Consider the following 17,535-nt stretch of genomic DNA (forward strand, 5'->3'; position numbering starts at 1 on the left):
CCCTGGTTTCGAGACGATTGATGGACCATTGCGCTTTCTGCTGCATCCATTGGCCTTGCGCTGCCTGAGATTGGCAAACTGCCCCCCAGTCGGAAAGATTGGCATCTGTCATCACAATAGTCCACTGAGGGACCTCCAGATCCACCCCCGGGACAAGTGTTCGTGGCTCAGCCACCAAGCTAGGCTGGACCTGGCCAGTTTCTGGAGGGGTATGGGGACTTGAAAAGCCTCCAACTTGGGGTCCCAATGTGAGAGCAAAGCCCTTTGCAATGACCTCATATGAGCGAAAGCCCTCGAGACCAACTACAGAGTAGATGCCATAGAACCAAGAACCTGTAAATAGTCCCATGCCCTGGGAACTGGCAGGGACAAGAGATGCTGAGCTTGCGACATGAGTTTGTCTATCCATTCCTGCATCAGGAAGACTTTCCCAATCCGAGTATCGAATCTCGCCCCCAAAAAATCCAGGACTTGGGCAGGGGACAACTGGCTCTTGTCCGCATTGATGATCCAACCCAGAGCATGAAGTGTCTCCACCACCTTGGCAACCGCCACCTTGCATAGCTCCTTTGACTTCGCTCAAATGAGCCAATCGTCCAAGTAGGGATGGACCAGGATTCCCTGGCGATGGAGAGCCGCTGCTACGACCACCATCACCTTGGTAAACATGCGCGGAGCTGTAGCCAGCCCAAAGGGAAGTGCCTGAAACTGGTAATGCCTGCCGAGGACCATAAACTGGAGATACAGCTGATGGTCCTTCCGAATTGCAATGTGTAGGTTCGCTTCTGTCAAATTGAGGGATGCTAAAACTCCCCTGCTCTGACGGAGGCGATTACGGAACGTAGCGGCACTCTGAGAGCTCTGTTGACCTTCTTCAGATCTAAAATTGGATGGAAGGACCCCTTCTTCTTTGGAACCAGAAAATAAATTGAATATCTGCTGGTTCAATGTTCGTCCGAAGGAACCGGAACGACCACCCCAAGGTCTAACAACCGGAGAAACGTGAGAGACACCTGGCGCCTTTTCTCCAGGGACCCGCAGGGTGACACCAGAAATATATTGTGTAAGGGACGAGCAAAATCTAAGGTGTAGCCGTGTTCTATAATGTTTAGAACCCAATAGTCCGATGTTATTTTGACCCACTCCTCGTAAAACAGGGACAGCCGCCCCCCAATGTCTGGAACAGGGGAGTGGGCTGGCGCTATTTCATGGGAGGACTTGACTCCTATCGCCCCTGTGGCACCGCCATCTCAGGTGGGTCTATGGCCATGAAAGGAATGAGACCAAGTCTGTGATCTGCCGGACGACTGTCTTTGGCCAAATGGAGCCGGCTTAGACTGGCGAAAACGGCGCTGCCCCCAAAAACGCGACCGGGAAGGGCCAAAACCTCTGGAAGCCTTTGGCCTATCCTCCGGGAGCTTGTACCCCCTTATTGTCCCCCAAGGACTTAATGAGCTGCTCCAAATCATCTCCAAAAAGTAAGTTCCCCTGAAACGCAAAAGCACCCAGCTGAGACTTGGAGGAAACATCGGCTGACCAATTACGAAGCCATAAAAGCCTGCAGGCTGACACCGCAGAAGCCACAGTACGCGAAGACATTATTTATTTTATTTATTTAAAGGCTTTTATATACCGGAGTTCATGCACTTGTGCATACCACTTCGGTTTACACGGAACAAGGAACAGAAAATTACATCAAACAGATTGAACAATTAAACAAATATACAATTACATCCAACAATTGGGTATAAATAACATGGCTAACTTAGTAGGAACTTAGAGTTAGAGGTGAAGGAGAGAAATAGTACCAAGTGGTAATAGAACAATGTTAATAGCTAAATAATAAATATAAATAGTAAATACAAGTTCTTATAATAAATACAGGTGTTTACAGATTACAGTCTTCAAGAAAAGTTTACGTCTACAGAATAGGGTTAAGTAAATAAGAACTGGCGGTTATTTCTATAGGAGTGAAGACTTCAAAAACTAAGGTTACATCTGGATTAAGAGGTATTGGTGTAGCATGTTCAAATATTTAATGATTTGGAATTGTGAGACCAAGGATAAAATTAGGAGTTGTTTGATATGATTATAAAAGCGAGAATGATTCAAGTTCTGGGATGTGGTTCTGAGCTAGACCTTTAAGTGTAGGCTTTTGTAAGGAGCCAGGTCTTGAGTTTCTTTTTGAATGTTCGAGTACACATATGAAGGAGATCATACAAGGCATCCGCCCCATATGCTACCGCCGCTTCCAAATGATCAGCCTGCTCAGACTCCTCCAGGGAGAGCTCTCTGGCACTCAGGAGTTGTTGTACCCACCGGAGACTTTCACGCTGCATTAAACTACTGCAAACAGCTGCTCGAACCCCCAGAGCTGACACTTCGAAGATACGCTTGAGAAGCACCTCAAGCTTACGATCCTGAGGGTCCTTAAGGGCAACCGCCCCAACCACCGGAATAGTCGTACGCTTGGTGACTGTGGATATGTCCGCATCCACCTTGGGAACCTTAAAGAGGTCGAGAGAGTCGTCTGGCAACAGGTACAATTTTTCCCTAGCTCTGCCTACGCGAAGGCTAGCTTCCGGAGTATCCCACTCCCGAAACATCAGCTGGAGCAACGTAGGATGAAAAGGAGAAGTCCTAGCCAGGGGATGAAGACCAGACAGCACCGGATCCACCGTGCCCTGATCTTGAGGCATCGGCGACTGACCAGCCGGTATGCCCAACTCCGCTAGGACATGTGGAATCATCGGCTCCAACTCATCTCTACGAAAAAGCCTAAGGACCCGAGGATCATCCCCTTCCACCGGGACCACACACTCGGAATCCTCATCCACGTCCGCCTGAAGCGGATCCGCCAGCGGCAAGGCACCCTGGCTCCCGGAACTGGACCCTTCCTGGACCACCCGAATCCAGGAGAGCTCAGGAGGATCCAGCCTAGGAACCTGCATGGGAGGAGAGGGCCCAGCCCCAGGCTGCCCCGGAGGGGGCTCAGGATCCCCCACGGGTATAAGGCTAGCTAAATATGCCTTATGTAACAGCAAAATAAAATCAGCCGAAAAAGGATGAGGGTACCCAAGGGAGCAGGGAAGGCAGGAAACAAATCGTGAGGAGACCCGGGGCAAAAATCCTGCAGAAATAACTGAGGATGGAGATCCCCTCCCCCTGCCGAGCTATCTGCATCTGCAGCTCCTACAATGGCCGCCGCTCCCACATTCCGCGGGAGCGGGGCAGGCTGAGTACCACGAGGCAGCATCGGGACGCCCGCACCATGGGACCGATGCGTCTGCCTCCCCCTTCCACCAGCTGCCGCTGTATGACGGGCCCTCGCCCCCAGGAAGACACAGGGAGCAGAGGCTATCTCGGGAGAGCCGTGCTGCCGGCTCCCCACAGGCTTTACAGGCCGAAGCGCACGGCATCATCACACTGTAAAGGAGGGGAGGCCGCCAAAGTAAACACCCAGAGCCTGGGAGGCTGAAGAAGAGCAGTGCAGCTCTAAAAAACAACGCGGATCGTTCCGTTTTTGGTTTTTTTTTTTAAATCGCGTTGGCCTCACCAGAGCACAACCTGGGCCGGGGGGGGGGGGGGGGAAGGGACCAGCCCACCGGTAAATCCCCCCCAGGAGGAGAAATGACTCTGCTCCTTGGCAGGCCCGGCTCTTACTATTTTTTTTTTTAAACTTTGTTTCAGCCAGACAAATTTAAAAGATTCCTGTCACTGCAACCTCTCTTTTTTTTTTTATAGAATCAATTAGCCAGGACTGCAGGTTCTGCCACCTTCATCTGCTGGAGACAGAGAAATACTGAAGGGGCTTTAGGTGGCGCATCCTACTTACAGGGGTGCCCTTCAAGTTTTTCTCTGTCTCCATCTGCTGGAAGGGAGGCATAACCTAGCAGTCTGGGCTGATCTGGGTACATACAGGGAACATGTACTAAAAACTATAAAACATTTTACATTCACAGCAAATAACAATTAAATAAAATAAAATAAAACCACCTCACAATTCTGTCAACACCCATTACACAATCCACAAAACTAACCATCTCATTTGCTTACCATCCACCCTTGGGATCAGCCACGACTTCACTTTCTTTCTAAACAGCATATAATTTTTCTCAGTTTATTCCAAAGTACGAGGGACGCCACTGAAAAAACTTTTGCCCTTACATCAACACCAAGCACCACCTTAAAAATTGTGACTTGAATAACTCTATCTGCTTAGGCCGTAAATTACGATTCAGATTATACCACTCCAATTTGTTATACAAAGGATCATTACCTCTCATTACTCCAAATTCTAGAGGTAATATTTTAAATTGGGTTCAGGCAGTCATAGTAGGCCAATGCAATTCTGAAATCCTCCATCTATATGATGTTCGTTTCTGGCACCCCAATACCACCCAAGCTTCTGCATTTTCAACTATTTGCAGCCTGCATGTGAGCTGTGTGAAAGGCCCTCATGCAGGTCATTACAGTAGTGCAGTTGGGAAACCACTAACGAATGGATGGAGCCCAGTTTTCAAAGTCCTCTGATCCCAAGGGTGGAGCAGTTTCACCTTCCATAATTTCAAAAAAGCAGCCTGAATAGTCCTAGAAAAATGTTTTCAGACTAAATTTGGATTAAAAAATAACACCTAAATTCTCAGGTGAGATTGACAAGTAAGTTGGGTGATGGGTCAATATTTTGAGGTGATTTTCGGACTGTGGTCCAGTTGTTGACCATGCCTATTATAGATTATTGTAATGGTTTATATCTAGGCCTGCCGCTGTCTGTGTTTAAGCCATTACAGCTATTACAAAAGGCAGCAGCTCGCCTTATATCAGGACTTTCCATTCGTGAACATATATCCCCTGCACTGGCCGACCTTCACTGGCTCCCTATTAAATATAGGATTAGCTATAAAATTGCTAGTCTTACACACAATTTCTGCAGTCGTCTAAATCAATTCTGTGGATTTCTCCTGCATTAAAACCTTACTGTCCTACAAGAGCCCTATGATCCTCACAAAAATCTCTGTTTGAAGTTCCATCCTTCCGGCAGGCTCAACTAATGGAATTCCACAAACGTGCTTTTTCTGTTGCTGCAGTTGAATACTGGAACCATCACCTGATGATTTTTGGTTGATTAAAAGTAAAAAATCCTTTAAAAAGCAATTAAAAACTTTCCTTTTTTAATAAGGCCTATGCTTAATCTAATTTTCAATAATTTGAGCTTATCTTTCGCTGGTTTTAATTTTGTTTTTAATTTGATTTTAGATTTTAGTATCTTACATGTCGATTTTAATTGTATATCACAGTTTTTGTACGTATCTCGTTAGCCGCTTAGGGTGTTTTTGTCTTAAGTAGCATAACACAACACAACGTATCATTTGATGTATCAACTTATTGATTGTTTGATTGATTTGTTTTCGTTTATGTTTTATATTATTAACTTGTATAACAGATTTTATGAATGTTTTATTGTTCACTGCTTAGAAATTATGATTTGTGGTATAAATTTTAAGCAAGTAAGTTTGTTTCTCCATCATCGCTGAAAGCGGCGTCTCCGACCTCCCCAGTCCAGTGGACTGCCCACCCACCCCCAGACCCTTACCCCTTAATGAAAAAAGATCCCTGATGGTCCAGTGGAGCCCCCAGCCTGGCCCAACCCCTGGACCCCTCTTAACTAAAAATTGTCATTGGAGGAGCAGTGGGGGCTTGGAGCGTTTCTTAAGCTCCAAGCCTGGGGGGTGGCCATTTTTCCCTGTCGGGGATCTTTTTTGATTTAAGGTGGGGAAGTCCAGGGTGAAGTGGTCCACTGGACCACTAGAGACATTTTTTTTTAAAAGGGGGGGGGGGCCCCGGGGGAGAGGGCTAGGTTGGGAGATGAGGGGTCCCGGCCTCCCTGCATCCCAGGGCAGTTTTTTTTTCTGAGAAAGGAAAGGTTCGGGATGGGGGGGTGGGGCTTCTGCCTGTCCACTAAAAGTTATTTTATTTTTTTAGTTTTAGTCAGTAGGGGCTGCCTCCAAGGGCGGCTAGGGAGGTGGGTGCTTACTCAAGGCCGAACAACTCCTTTAAGTGACGGCAGCCTCTCAGTCCCGGGGCCTCCATCATGCATTGGTTGGGTGGGTCCTTTCCAGTGGGGAATAGCACCACGGGATTCACAAAGCTGCATGGGAAAAATACCAGGGCTTGGTGAAAGACCACCTCAGATTGTAAGCCCTCTGGAGACGGGAAGTACCAACTGCACCTGATTCGTGACTCCCTCCGAGCTTGGGTTTGAAAAGGCGAGTAATTTAACCGAAATGCAAGTGGCAGAACCGCACTCACATTTTCTTGGATGCAGAGTGCAGGGAGTAGCCAAGATGGAGGAACGCAGAAACACATAAAAAGTGACGTCTTAATGAGGATAACGATCCTGTTTATCCAAATAACCGACTGAACTTTTGCAAAATACATATTGTCTTTCAGGGTGAGGTGAGGGTAGTTGAGAAAACAAGGGCATGATTTGTTAAAAAGGTTGTTGTTTTTTTTCCCCCTCCCCAATAAGCGCAGAAAAGGAGAAAGGGTAATATTGAAAACCAGGTTCAAAACATTTACCTTCGGAGGTCTTGGGACATAAGCTGGGTCTAAAATCCATGCCTCGGGTTCATCCGGTCTAGGTCTCCAGTATAGCAGCTTTTCTGAGCCAGCTGTCGACAGACACAGAAAGAAAGCAGTTACTTTCGGAGCGCTCCGAAGGGTGTGGGATGGCCCACGGATAGCCTGCCCTTCCCACAGCGCAGCGACAAGCTCTTGGCGTGTGCACGCTTGCTATCAGAATGTCACGGATTCTGTTAAGAAACCAAAATGCCCCCACGATGCCTGCAACATGACTCCCTTTTCGGGACCGCACGCCGCTGCTGCGCAGGAAATATAACTCAGCTAAACCTCAGAAGCCGTGTGGAGACTTTGCACCATAGTTTTGACTTTTTTTTTTTTTTTTTACACCACTTTTTTATGCTGTGTTGCTTTTGGGCTAAGAAGCGAGTGGTGCGCAGCCATAAGAATACCCGATGCTCTGTCCCCGTGGAGCCCGTAAACGCTACCTGCGCAGTACCTCTTCATTGCACTGAGATTTGGCGCTATCGCAGAGCCACTGGCGCGAGTTCCTCTAAGGTTCTCTGTCGTACATGCAACCAGGAGTGATGGGGGGGTGCGGCTCACAGAGCGTGAAAGTGTCTGGCACCTGAGTGAGTTGAGCGACCATCTCTCGGGAGAGTTCAAAAGAAAGGAGTTGGGCCAAGCAGATGGTGCAAGGACCTCAGACCCGGAGGCAAAGAGGGTGTGCAGTGCATCCTAAGCTGGATTAGGGGTCTCACCCTGCAAGAATCCCCAGCTGTGACTGCTCTCTCTTCACTGTTTCCCCCCAAACCGCACAATGACCAGAAATTTGGGGACTCACTTCAAAGATATTTGTCAAACAACAAACTTTTATTTTCTGGTGTTTACCTCCAGCCATCGGAGACCTGAAAGTCTCTGATTATGTCAGAGCACATGGTAGTGCGCCAACTCCTCAACGGCTGTACTCATCTCCCCCGTGGATAGGAGAGCCACTTACAAAATCTCCCCACTCTTTGCTCCGTTGGGTTCCAGCACACACAGATAAAAATTTCCTCTCGCTTCAGGCGCTAATTCTCCCTTTTCAAAACAGACCATAGTTTCCCCCAGTCTTAGCATAACACACATCCCATTCCATGTAACAGTACTCACTCGCCGTGCACAAAAAAACAGCTCGCCTCTTTCTCCATCAAACTCCGTAACCTTTTCGGAGATTCCTTCCGATGCCCATCCAAGCAATAGCAAAGGACTTTCCAGGTGTCCCCCGGCTTCAAGCTCTCCCCACCTCCTGTGGGATCTCTAGATTCTCCTCCATCTCTAGCCCTCGGGTTTGAGTCCCCTGGTTGTTTTCCCCCTTGAGGAGAAACGCCTCTCCGCCCTGGACTTTTCCCCTCAAGGGGGGGGGGGGGGGGAAGCCTCTGTAGGGGCCCTCTCAGAAGAGAGGCCACCCCGGGCCAACCCAGTGCCCGGCTGGGCTCCTTCCAACTCCTCCCGCCCGGTTTCCATCCAGCCCTTTTTATAGTGGATGAACCCTCCCCTCTATGACACCTTTCTCCCTTCCCTCTTAAAGGGTGGACCTAGCTGTTTTGGGTCTATTAAACACTCTTCTCGCATTTTACTCCATCCAAGAGCGTCGTGCAATCTTACCAGAAAAAATCCCATCTAGAGGTTGTTTGATATCACATCTCCCGCACAGAGCATTCGTGCTTCCGTCCTCCTATAGTGTTTCCACCCTTAGAAATTTCCAAAACTACAAATCTGACTCCAAGCTGGGCAAGCCCCCCCACCCACCCAGAATCCTCCCTAGGGGGGTCCTTCAGTGGTGGACCTGTCACGTATATAAAGTCCCAGAGGGAGAGAGGCATAGTTGAAACATGAACCTGAGAACCGAATGGCAGTTCCTTAGCTTCTCTGTACTAATCCATGATGCACCAAGGACCGACACTAGCCCAAGTGGGCAGCATGGAAACAGGTGCAGCGCTCTGGGGAAGCCGACCAGCAAGGCTCAGTATTGCTGCTGCAGGATACCAGTCCAAAGGAAAAAAAAACAAAACACTAGTTAGAATTATTAGAATCAAAACAAATGGTTCCGCCGTGTCCCAACTGGAACACAATACACGACAAGGTGCCGACTGGTACCGCAGCGCAATGCGGTCTTTGCATCAGCACACCAGTGAGCAGAAGGTGGCTGCACCCTTTCACAACGTAAGGAAGTAGGATTGGCACGAGCGGAGTGACGGGCTGAGTGATCTGAGAAGGCGCATGCAAGGTTAATATCCTGGTGTTTAGAAAACTGCTAGCCGTAAACATAGAAACATAGAAATGACGGCAGAAGAAGACCAAACGGCCCATCAAGTCTGCCCAGCAAGCTACGCACTTTATCCATTTTTTTTTCCTTTTTCTCTCTCCCACCTGTTACTATTGGCTTCCAGTACCCTCCAGCCCTAATTCCCCTCCACCCAATTTAGAGAGCAGCTCTGTATCTGCATACAAGTGACATCCAGCTCAATTAGGGGTAGCGACCGCTGTAACAAGCAGGCCACCCCCTTGCCCCATACTCTTACCCACCCCTGTTTTTATTTTTTTGTTTTGTTTTATTTATTTTTTTTGGAGATAGCAGCCCTCCATCCTTCCGCTCCGTGAAGGTGGAACACCAACTACTGGCCACTGGCATCCCGCTCCGTGAGTGCCTCTGTGGCTACTGCCGCTCCGTCAGTTTAAAGTTCCTTTAAACTGACTGTGCTGTGAATTAAGGTTTTTTTTTGTTTCTCCTGCTCTGGGGTGTAGCCGGGCTTGCGAAAGAAGGAAGGTGTAAAGAATAAACAATAAAATGAACCCATGTGTGTGGCTTACCTCCATATTTTGATCTCCAACATTCCGGCAACATTTCTCCTGCCCCCTCCATGATGCTCTTCTGGAGTTCTTGCATGACCACATGCTGCAAAGGGAGGTGGGTCTCTCTTTGGACAGGTGGTTCAGGAATCTTCTTGGGCCAGGCGACTGATTTCTGGAAATTATGAAGAGCAAAACAATGAAGATGCTTCGAAGCAACAAACTGATCGGAAATTGCACTTTTTTTTTTTAATTCCTTGTAAACAGCTCAAAAAGGCCGAATATAAAATTATACATTAATGATCATATGTTTGAGTTTAATTTCTATTATTATTATAACCTGCGATCTAGCCACAAGTCCTCAGTTTCCTGTGGCAACTCAGGGGTAGATCGCGTGGCAAGAGTTAGAATGTTCTACACTACAGCATGTTTGCACGGAATTGCAGATTAAATAATACAAATTTTATTTAACTTTATAAAACTAAAATCATTTTCCAAACATTATTCTTTATTTATTTAAAAAGGAAAATTGGGTCTTACCTGCTAATTTTCGTTCCTGTGGTACCACGGATCAGTCCAGACTGCTGGGTTTTGACTCCCTTCCAGCAGATGGAGACAGAGAAAAACTTGAAGGGCACCCCCTCATAACCTGGTGTGCCACCTGCGTCCCTTCAGTATTTAACGTACCAAAGCAGAATAAGCAGAACAAACAATTGAAACAATGGTCAGATCAAGCAAGGACAAGAAGAAACCATGAAATATGTACAACTGAGAAAGAATCTTCTTCAGCATCCCCTATGATATTTGACAGGAAAAAGCTGCGAATAGAAAACGAGCGGACTCTCATCCCTCCCAAATGGTGGGGGCCTGGACTGATCCTTGGTTCTACAGGAACGAAAATTAGCAGGTAAGAACCAATTTTCCTTTTCCTGTACGTACCCGGATCAGTCCAGACTGCTGGGATGTACCCAAGCTGCCCTAAATGGGGTGGGACCTGGAGAGTCCCGCTCGAATGATACTGCTCCCAAAAGAGTTGGCCTCCGATGCTGGAACGTCCAACCAATAGTGTCTGGCAAAAGTGTGCAGTGACTTCCAAGTCACTGCTCTGCATATGTCTTGCGATGATACCAACTGGCACTCCATCCAGGAAGCGGCTTGAGACCGGATTGAACGAGCCTTTAAACCATCCGGAACTGCACGACCACGCAAATATAAGCAGAAGCAATAGCCTCCTTCAACCACAGGCCAATGGTAGCTTTGGACGCCTTATGTCCCTTCTTAGCTCCATTGCACAGAATGAACAGATGATCGGAAACCCGAAAAGCATTAGTGACTTCAAGGTAACGCAATAGCACTCTTTTGACATCTAGACGTTTTAAGTCTCTAGCGTGAGGGGTTTCCCGATCGAGTTCTGGGAAGGCCGGAAGCTCCACTGACTGGTTCAAATGGAAGGCAGAAACTGCCTTCAGCAAGAAGGAAGGAACCATTCTGAGGGAGACCCCGGAATCAAAAAACCATAGAAAAGGCTCACGACAGGAGAGGGCTTGAATCTCAGAAACCCTTATGGCCGAACAGATAGCTACCAGAAACACCATCTTGAGGGTTAAGTCCTTTAATGTAGCCTTCCTTAGGGGCTCAAAAGGAGGTTCACACAACACCTGAAGCACAAAATTTAAACTTCACGAAGGACAGATTGGACAGACCAGGGGATTCAAGTGCTTCGCCCCTCTCAGAAAACGGACCTCATTGGGGTGTTCCACCAGAGACGCACCATCAATTTTACCTCTAAGAACCCCCAAGACTGCCACTTGAACCCAGAGAGAACTAAAGGACAACCCCATGCTGAGACCTCTCTGCAGAAAGGCAAGGATGTGCGCCACCAACACCTGACGAGGAGGGACCCCCTTGTTTACTACACCAAGAATAAAAAAACCTTCCAAACCTTGAGAAGTAAGAGAAGTAGAGGTTTTTTGTGACCGCAAAAGTGTGAATATGCCATCCTCAGGATAACCCTTCTTTCTCAATTGCCTCCTCTCATAAGCCAGGCCCCTAGACAGAAGCAATCCGCCTGATCTAAAAATAGCGGACCCTGGTGGAGCAGGTTTGGAAGATGACCTAATCGCAGGGGACCTTCCAAGGCTAGATTGACTAGATCCATGAACCATGGTCTCCAAGGCCACTCTGGAGCCACTAGAATGACCAGACCGGGGTGAGCTTCTATCCTTCTCAGGATCTTACCGAAAAAAGGCCATGGAGGAAACACATATAGCAGTACGTTGTGGGGCCAAGGGAGCCTGAGTGCATCTATTCCTTCCACTCCATGCTCCCTCCGGCGACTGAAAAAGCGTGGCGCCTTTGCATTCTGCCAAGTCGCCATCAAGTCCAGATGAGGAGTGCCCCAACGGCGAAACATGAGAGTTATCGCGTTCCGGGACAACTCCAACTCCCCGGGGTCCAGTCGTTGACGGTTAAGGAAATCTGCTTGCACATTGTCGACCCCCGCCCGCTCCGCCCAGGCCATCAGCTTCTCCGCTTCCCCAGCTAGCGGACGACTCTTGGTGCCCCCTTGATGGTTGATATAGGCTACCGTCGTCGCATTGTTGGACAATACTCGTACTACCTGATTGCGAATTAGGGGGAGAAATTGCCATAATGCCAAGCATACTGCTCTGGTTTCCAGGCGATTGATGGACCACTGCGCCTCTTGCCGGGACCACTGGCCCTGGGCTGACTGAGACTGACACACCGCCCCTCCAACCGGACAGGCTGGCATCCATGGTCACAATAACCCACTGAGGAACTTCGAGGTCCACGCCCCTTTTCAGGTGGTTGAGGACAAGCCACCACGGGACTGGACCTGGCAGACTCTGTGAGTGGTAAGAGAACGTTGAATTCTTCGGACATCGGATCCCAGTGGGAAAGCAAAGCTCTTTGCAACAGCCTTATATGAGCAAATGCCCATGGGACCAACTCCAGAGTAGACGCCATGGATCCAAGGACCTGTAAGTAATCCCAGACCCTGGGAACCTATAGCGACAAGAGATGTTGAACCTGCGATGTCAGCTTGGTTATCCATTCGTCCATAAGAAAGACTTTGCCAATCTGTGTGTTGAAATTTGCTCCCAAGAAGTTCAGGACCTGAGAGGGAACCAAATGGCTCTTGGCCTGATTGATGACCCAGCTGAGGGAGCGTAGGCGGTGTAAGACTTTGTGAATTGCCAGCTAGCAGAGGTCTTCTGACTTTGCCCGGATGAGCCAATCGTCCAGGTATGGATGTACCAGCACTCCCTTTCTCCTGAGAGCTGCTGCCACTACAACCATCACCTTGGTGAAAGTATGAGGGGCCGTTGCCAGGCCAAATGGTAGAGCGCGAAACTGAAAATGCCTCCCCAGGATCATGAACTGGAAATATCTCTGATGATCGTTGCGGATTCCAATGTGCAGATATGCCTCTATAAGATCCAGGGAAGCTAGGAATTCGCCCTTGCACATCGCTGCAATGACTGAGCGCAGAGTTTCCATCCAAAAATGAGGAACTTTGAGAGCCCTGTTCACCTGTTTGAGTTCTATGATCAGACAGAAGGTGCCCTCCTTTTTGGACACCACAAAATAAATGGAGTCTTGCATTCCTGCAGGGAACCGGAACTATGGCCCCAAGGTCTTCCAGCCTGCTGAGGGTTTGAGATATAATCTGCTTCTTTGCCACAGGTTCGCAGGGAGAGAGCAGAAACAGGTCTCAGAGAGGCTGAGCAAACTCTAATATATAACCGTTTTCTATAGTGTCTAGAACCCACTGGTCCGACGTTATTTTGACCCATTCCTCGTGAAAAAAGGATAGCCGTCCCCCGATGAACAGAATAGAGGGATGGGTCGGCCTTATCTCATTGAGAGGACTTGGGTCCAGAGGAGGCATGGTTGACGGCGTCATGGGCTGGTCTGCGCCCTCGAAAGGAATAGAACCATGACTGAGATCTCACTGCAGCCTGTCGCTGGCCCTGGAGAGGCGCCCTGCTCTGCCAAAAATGGCACTGCCCTCGGAGGCGAGAGCGGGGAGGGAGAAAACTTCGGGCCCCTTTAGGCTTATCCTTGGGCAGCTTATGCACCCTATTCTTCCCTAAAGACTTTATCAATTGCTCCAAATCGTCTCCGAACAGAAATTTTCCCTTAAAGGGAAATGAACCTAGCCGAGCTTAGAAGAAACATCAGCCGACCAGTTACGCAACCACAGGAGCCTGTGGGCTGAAACTGCGGACACAATAGTCCTGGACGAGGAATGGAGAAGGTCGTACAGAGCATCCACACCATATGCCACCGCGGCCTACAAGCACTCTGCCTGTTCCGACTCCTGAGGAGAGAGTTCTCTAGCACTGAGGAGCTGCTGCACCCCTCAGGCTTGTGCGCTGTATAAGACTGCTACATACAACAGCCCATACCCCTAGGGCCGATACCTCAAAAATTCTCTTGAGGTAGACTTCAAGCTTCCTGTCTTGAAGGTCTTTCAAGGCCGCTGCTCCTACAACCGGAATAGTTGTCCGTTTGGTTATGGCCGACACTGAAGCATCCACCTCCAGAACCTTTAAGATCTCCAAGGATTCCTCAGGCAGCGGATACAGCTTGTCCATCGCTCGACCCAACCAGGCCCGAATCCAGGGTGTCCCACTCCTGTAGCATCAACTGTTTGAGCATAGGATGGAAAAGAAAAGTCCTAGCAGGAGCACGCAACCTGGCCAGAACCAGGTCTACCGTTTGGAGGCCTGGGACATCCTGAGGCGGCATAAGCCCCAACTCATCCAGGACATGTGGAATTAATGGGTCAAGTTCCTCTCTGAGAAACAACCGAACCACCCTCGGGTCTTCACCCTGCATCGTTACGGGCCGCTCAGGTTCAGCATCCTTATCAAGCCTGGAGAGAGGCTGAGGGGAGTCAGGGTCAGGCTGATCCTCCCGAGGCGAGGGACTGTGAATCTTACAAATCTGATGGCCACCTGCAGCTCCGAAGGCTTGGAGACCTTCCGGGGAGGTGAGCCTGGTAAAGATCCACTGGGCACTGTGTCACCAGGCTGTGCCCTACTCGCCAGATAGGCTTTGTGCATTAGTAGCACAAAGTCAGCTGAAAACCCAGCCTGGACCCCAGAGTCCCCCACTAGAAGAACATAGCTGTCCTCTGGAAAATCTGAGCCATGAAAAGAGTCCTGAGGGCTCCCAGGACTAAGATGCAGGGGAGAAAGCTGTGGCGGGAGATCCCCCTCCCCTTGCCGCTCGAGAAGACACAGCAGCAAAGGAATTCAAAATGGCCACTGTTCCCAAGCTCAGCGGGAACTGGCCGGCCTGATCTCCCTGCCTCCTCAGCTGTTTGCTCGCACCGCGGGGCTTAGCCGATGCCCGTTCCGCCACCTCTGATGTTCCCTCCCTGCTGGGGAGACACCGGGAACAGTGGTCTTCCCTGGAGAGCTGGCTCCCCGCAGGTCAAACAACGAGACATGCGCGGCATGGCAGAGCCCGTGCTAGCGCAGAAAAATCAAAATAAAGCAGCCCTGAAGCGAGCAGGGGCAGAAGGCAAGACCGGCAGAAAGAAAAAAATACCGCCGTGGAGTCCCCTACCGAACTGCTCAATCCTACTATTTTTTTTTTTAAAGGGCATTCACCTGTGCAGCCGGTGTGCTTGGAGAGGGGGGGGGGGGGCAGGGACCGGACCACCGGTAATACCCCCAACCCCAGGGAGCAGGTAGGGTCTCCAACCCAGCTTCAGAGGCACCTACAACCAGGGGGATGGTTCCACCAGGACCTGCCGACCCCCCTGGGAGGAACAGGACTTCTAGGCGACTGGACGGAAAACCAAAAAGAAAAAAGGAAAACCTTTCTAGCCCTACTCTTCTTGTCCTGCTTGAAGCTGAGCCCAGAGAATTAAATCTCTCTCTTTTTTTTTACTAACTGTAAAAACAGTTCAGGACTGCAGGTTCTGCACCACCTCCATCTGCTGGAGACAGAGAAATACTGAAGGGACGCAGGTGGCACACCAGGTTACGAGGGGGTGCCCTTCAAGTTTTTCTCTGTCTCCATCTGCTGGAAGGGAGGCAAAACCCAGCAGTTTGGACTGATCCGGGTACGTACAGGGAATATTTATTACCCGCCCTTGCATAGTTCAGGGCGGGGTACAGTAAAAACATACATAAATCTGCTCACATAAAACAAGAACATACATAGATCAAGATCACATACATACAGAACTTAACTCAAGTAAAATAAAAAAAAATAAAAATGAAATTAAATGGAATAAAATCAAATCAAAATAAATAAGATAAGAGAAGTGTTGGCTAAGAGATGTTAAATGCCATCTTAAAAAGATAAGTCTTGAGGGATTTTTTTTGAAGGCCTTTGGATTTTTCAGGCGTCTTACATCTGGTGGGAGAGAGTTCTGAAGGGTGGGGGCAGCAGTGGAAAAGGCTCGCTTTCTGGTTTCGTCCAGGTGGGCGAGCCTCGCCGAAGGCATGTCCAGGGGTTCTAAGTTAGAGGATCGCAAAGTCCGGGAGGGAGCATAAAGTTTCAAAGTGGAAGAGATCCAAGGTGAGGATATATTGTTTAACATGTTCTGGACAGTTATAGCAAGTCTGTATTGAACACGGGAGGCGATGGGAAGCCAAAGTAGTGACCGGAGAACAGGGGCAATGTGTTCCCGAATCGGTGTATTTGATAGAAGACGAATGGCGGAATTTCGAGTTATCTGAAGAGGTCCGATGTTGTAGGCGGGGAGTCCAGTGAAGAGAGAATGACAGTAATTCCAAACTGGAGAGCAGGCGCGACGGTAGAAGTGTACGAAAATCAAAAGGTTCAAGAAGTGGGTAATCTATCTGTCCTTTTTAGTTAGTTATTTTTAAGTGGGGAAAAGAGATCTTGATGATTGGCACAGGGAAGGGAAGAAGGGGGAATGGCTACAGGGATGAAATCTCAAGGACAGGGGAAGGAGAGGAAGGAAGGGGATGAGCAGGAGGAGAAGGGGAAAAGGATCTGACTGAAGATGGGAGGCGAGGGATAGAGAAAGGACAGGAGATGTAAGAGATGGTAGGGATGAGAGGTGAGATTTGGAACTGGAGAGAGAGGGAAGGAGAATCTAGGTCTGTGAGAAGGAGGGAGGGAGGGATTCTCTCACTCCCCCTCCTCTCTGAACCCCCCCCCCCCTCCCTTGAAGAGCATCCTGCAGCCAGGAAGAGGCAATGAAAAGCTGGAGAGAGAGAGAGAGAGACTGAAAAGGTAATCAGAGCCTTACTGTGAAGATGATTAACCCCTTACTGAAGAGGTGAGTCAGAGTTTTAATGTAACCCCCTGTACACCTGGGGAGCACTGGGGTTACTGTCCCGGGGCCGGAAGCTGGGGGGCAGGATAACCCGCAAGGCAAGTACCAAGGTGGAGAGCGCGACACACAAAAACAAACCACTCTCCAGCCTCCAGTTGTGCTCCACATAATCGATCGTTTACTGCAGCATCTTCTGAATCAAACAGAATGACAGCTCAGGAAGATGCAGTCATGAAACAGAATCAACAGTTCCAGAAAATCTCAAACTCTCCTCCTTAAAACTTCTTTTCCTTAAATGACAGTTCCTTCTTACAGCAACCCAGTGTCTCTGGTTTCTTTTCTTTCCTCAGTGTTTTAAAAAAGATACCTAGGCTGGACCTCTATTTTCCTCAAGAGGCCAAATATTTACCCACAAGAATGTCCTGTTCAGCTCAAGGAAAAATCCTTCTGGTGCAGCATCAGGATCCTCCGAGCCCCCAATTCCTTCTGGTAGTTTGGCTTCCTGCTCCAGATAAGTTCCTACCCCAGTTAAGCACAGGCTTCTTTATCTATTAAACTTCCAGGCTGTACTGCAAAACCCTCTGCCTCTTCTCTTCAGGCCTCTGCAGATTTTTAGAAGAAAATCTCTCTGCCCCACGCCGCCTATTCCCTTCTGTAATTGTGGGAGGGCATCCCACCTACAACTGGTCTCTTTCCCTTGCAATCTGGTAGCAGCCCCGGACTCAGAAGAGTCAGGGTTTTTATCACTTCTCCTCAATGAACGAGCCTCAAAGGGATGCAACCCTCTTGTCTGCCTCTGACCAACAGATTGACCCAGAGCCCTGGAGCATTCT

General features: G+C 48.9%; 1 protein-coding gene across 1 annotated transcript in view; it reads right to left on the minus strand.

The window, feature by feature from the left end:
- Nucleotides 1-17,535, minus strand: part of C1H9orf24 (chromosome 1 C9orf24 homolog) — a 69,222-nt gene that overhangs the window by 43,649 nt on the left and 8,038 nt on the right. The window contains exons 2-3 of the mRNA XM_029586601.1: nucleotides 9,433-9,586; nucleotides 6,580-6,671 (exon numbers count right to left, since the gene is read on the minus strand). Coding sequence (XP_029442461.1) covers nucleotides 6,580-6,671; nucleotides 9,433-9,586 — 246 coding nt within the window. The remainder of the gene's footprint in view (nucleotides 1-6,579; nucleotides 6,672-9,432; nucleotides 9,587-17,535) is intronic.

Source organism: Rhinatrema bivittatum, chromosome 1, assembly GCF_901001135.1.
Source record: "Rhinatrema bivittatum chromosome 1, aRhiBiv1.1, whole genome shotgun sequence".
Lineage (NCBI taxonomy): Eukaryota > Metazoa > Chordata > Amphibia > Gymnophiona > Rhinatrematidae > Rhinatrema > Rhinatrema bivittatum.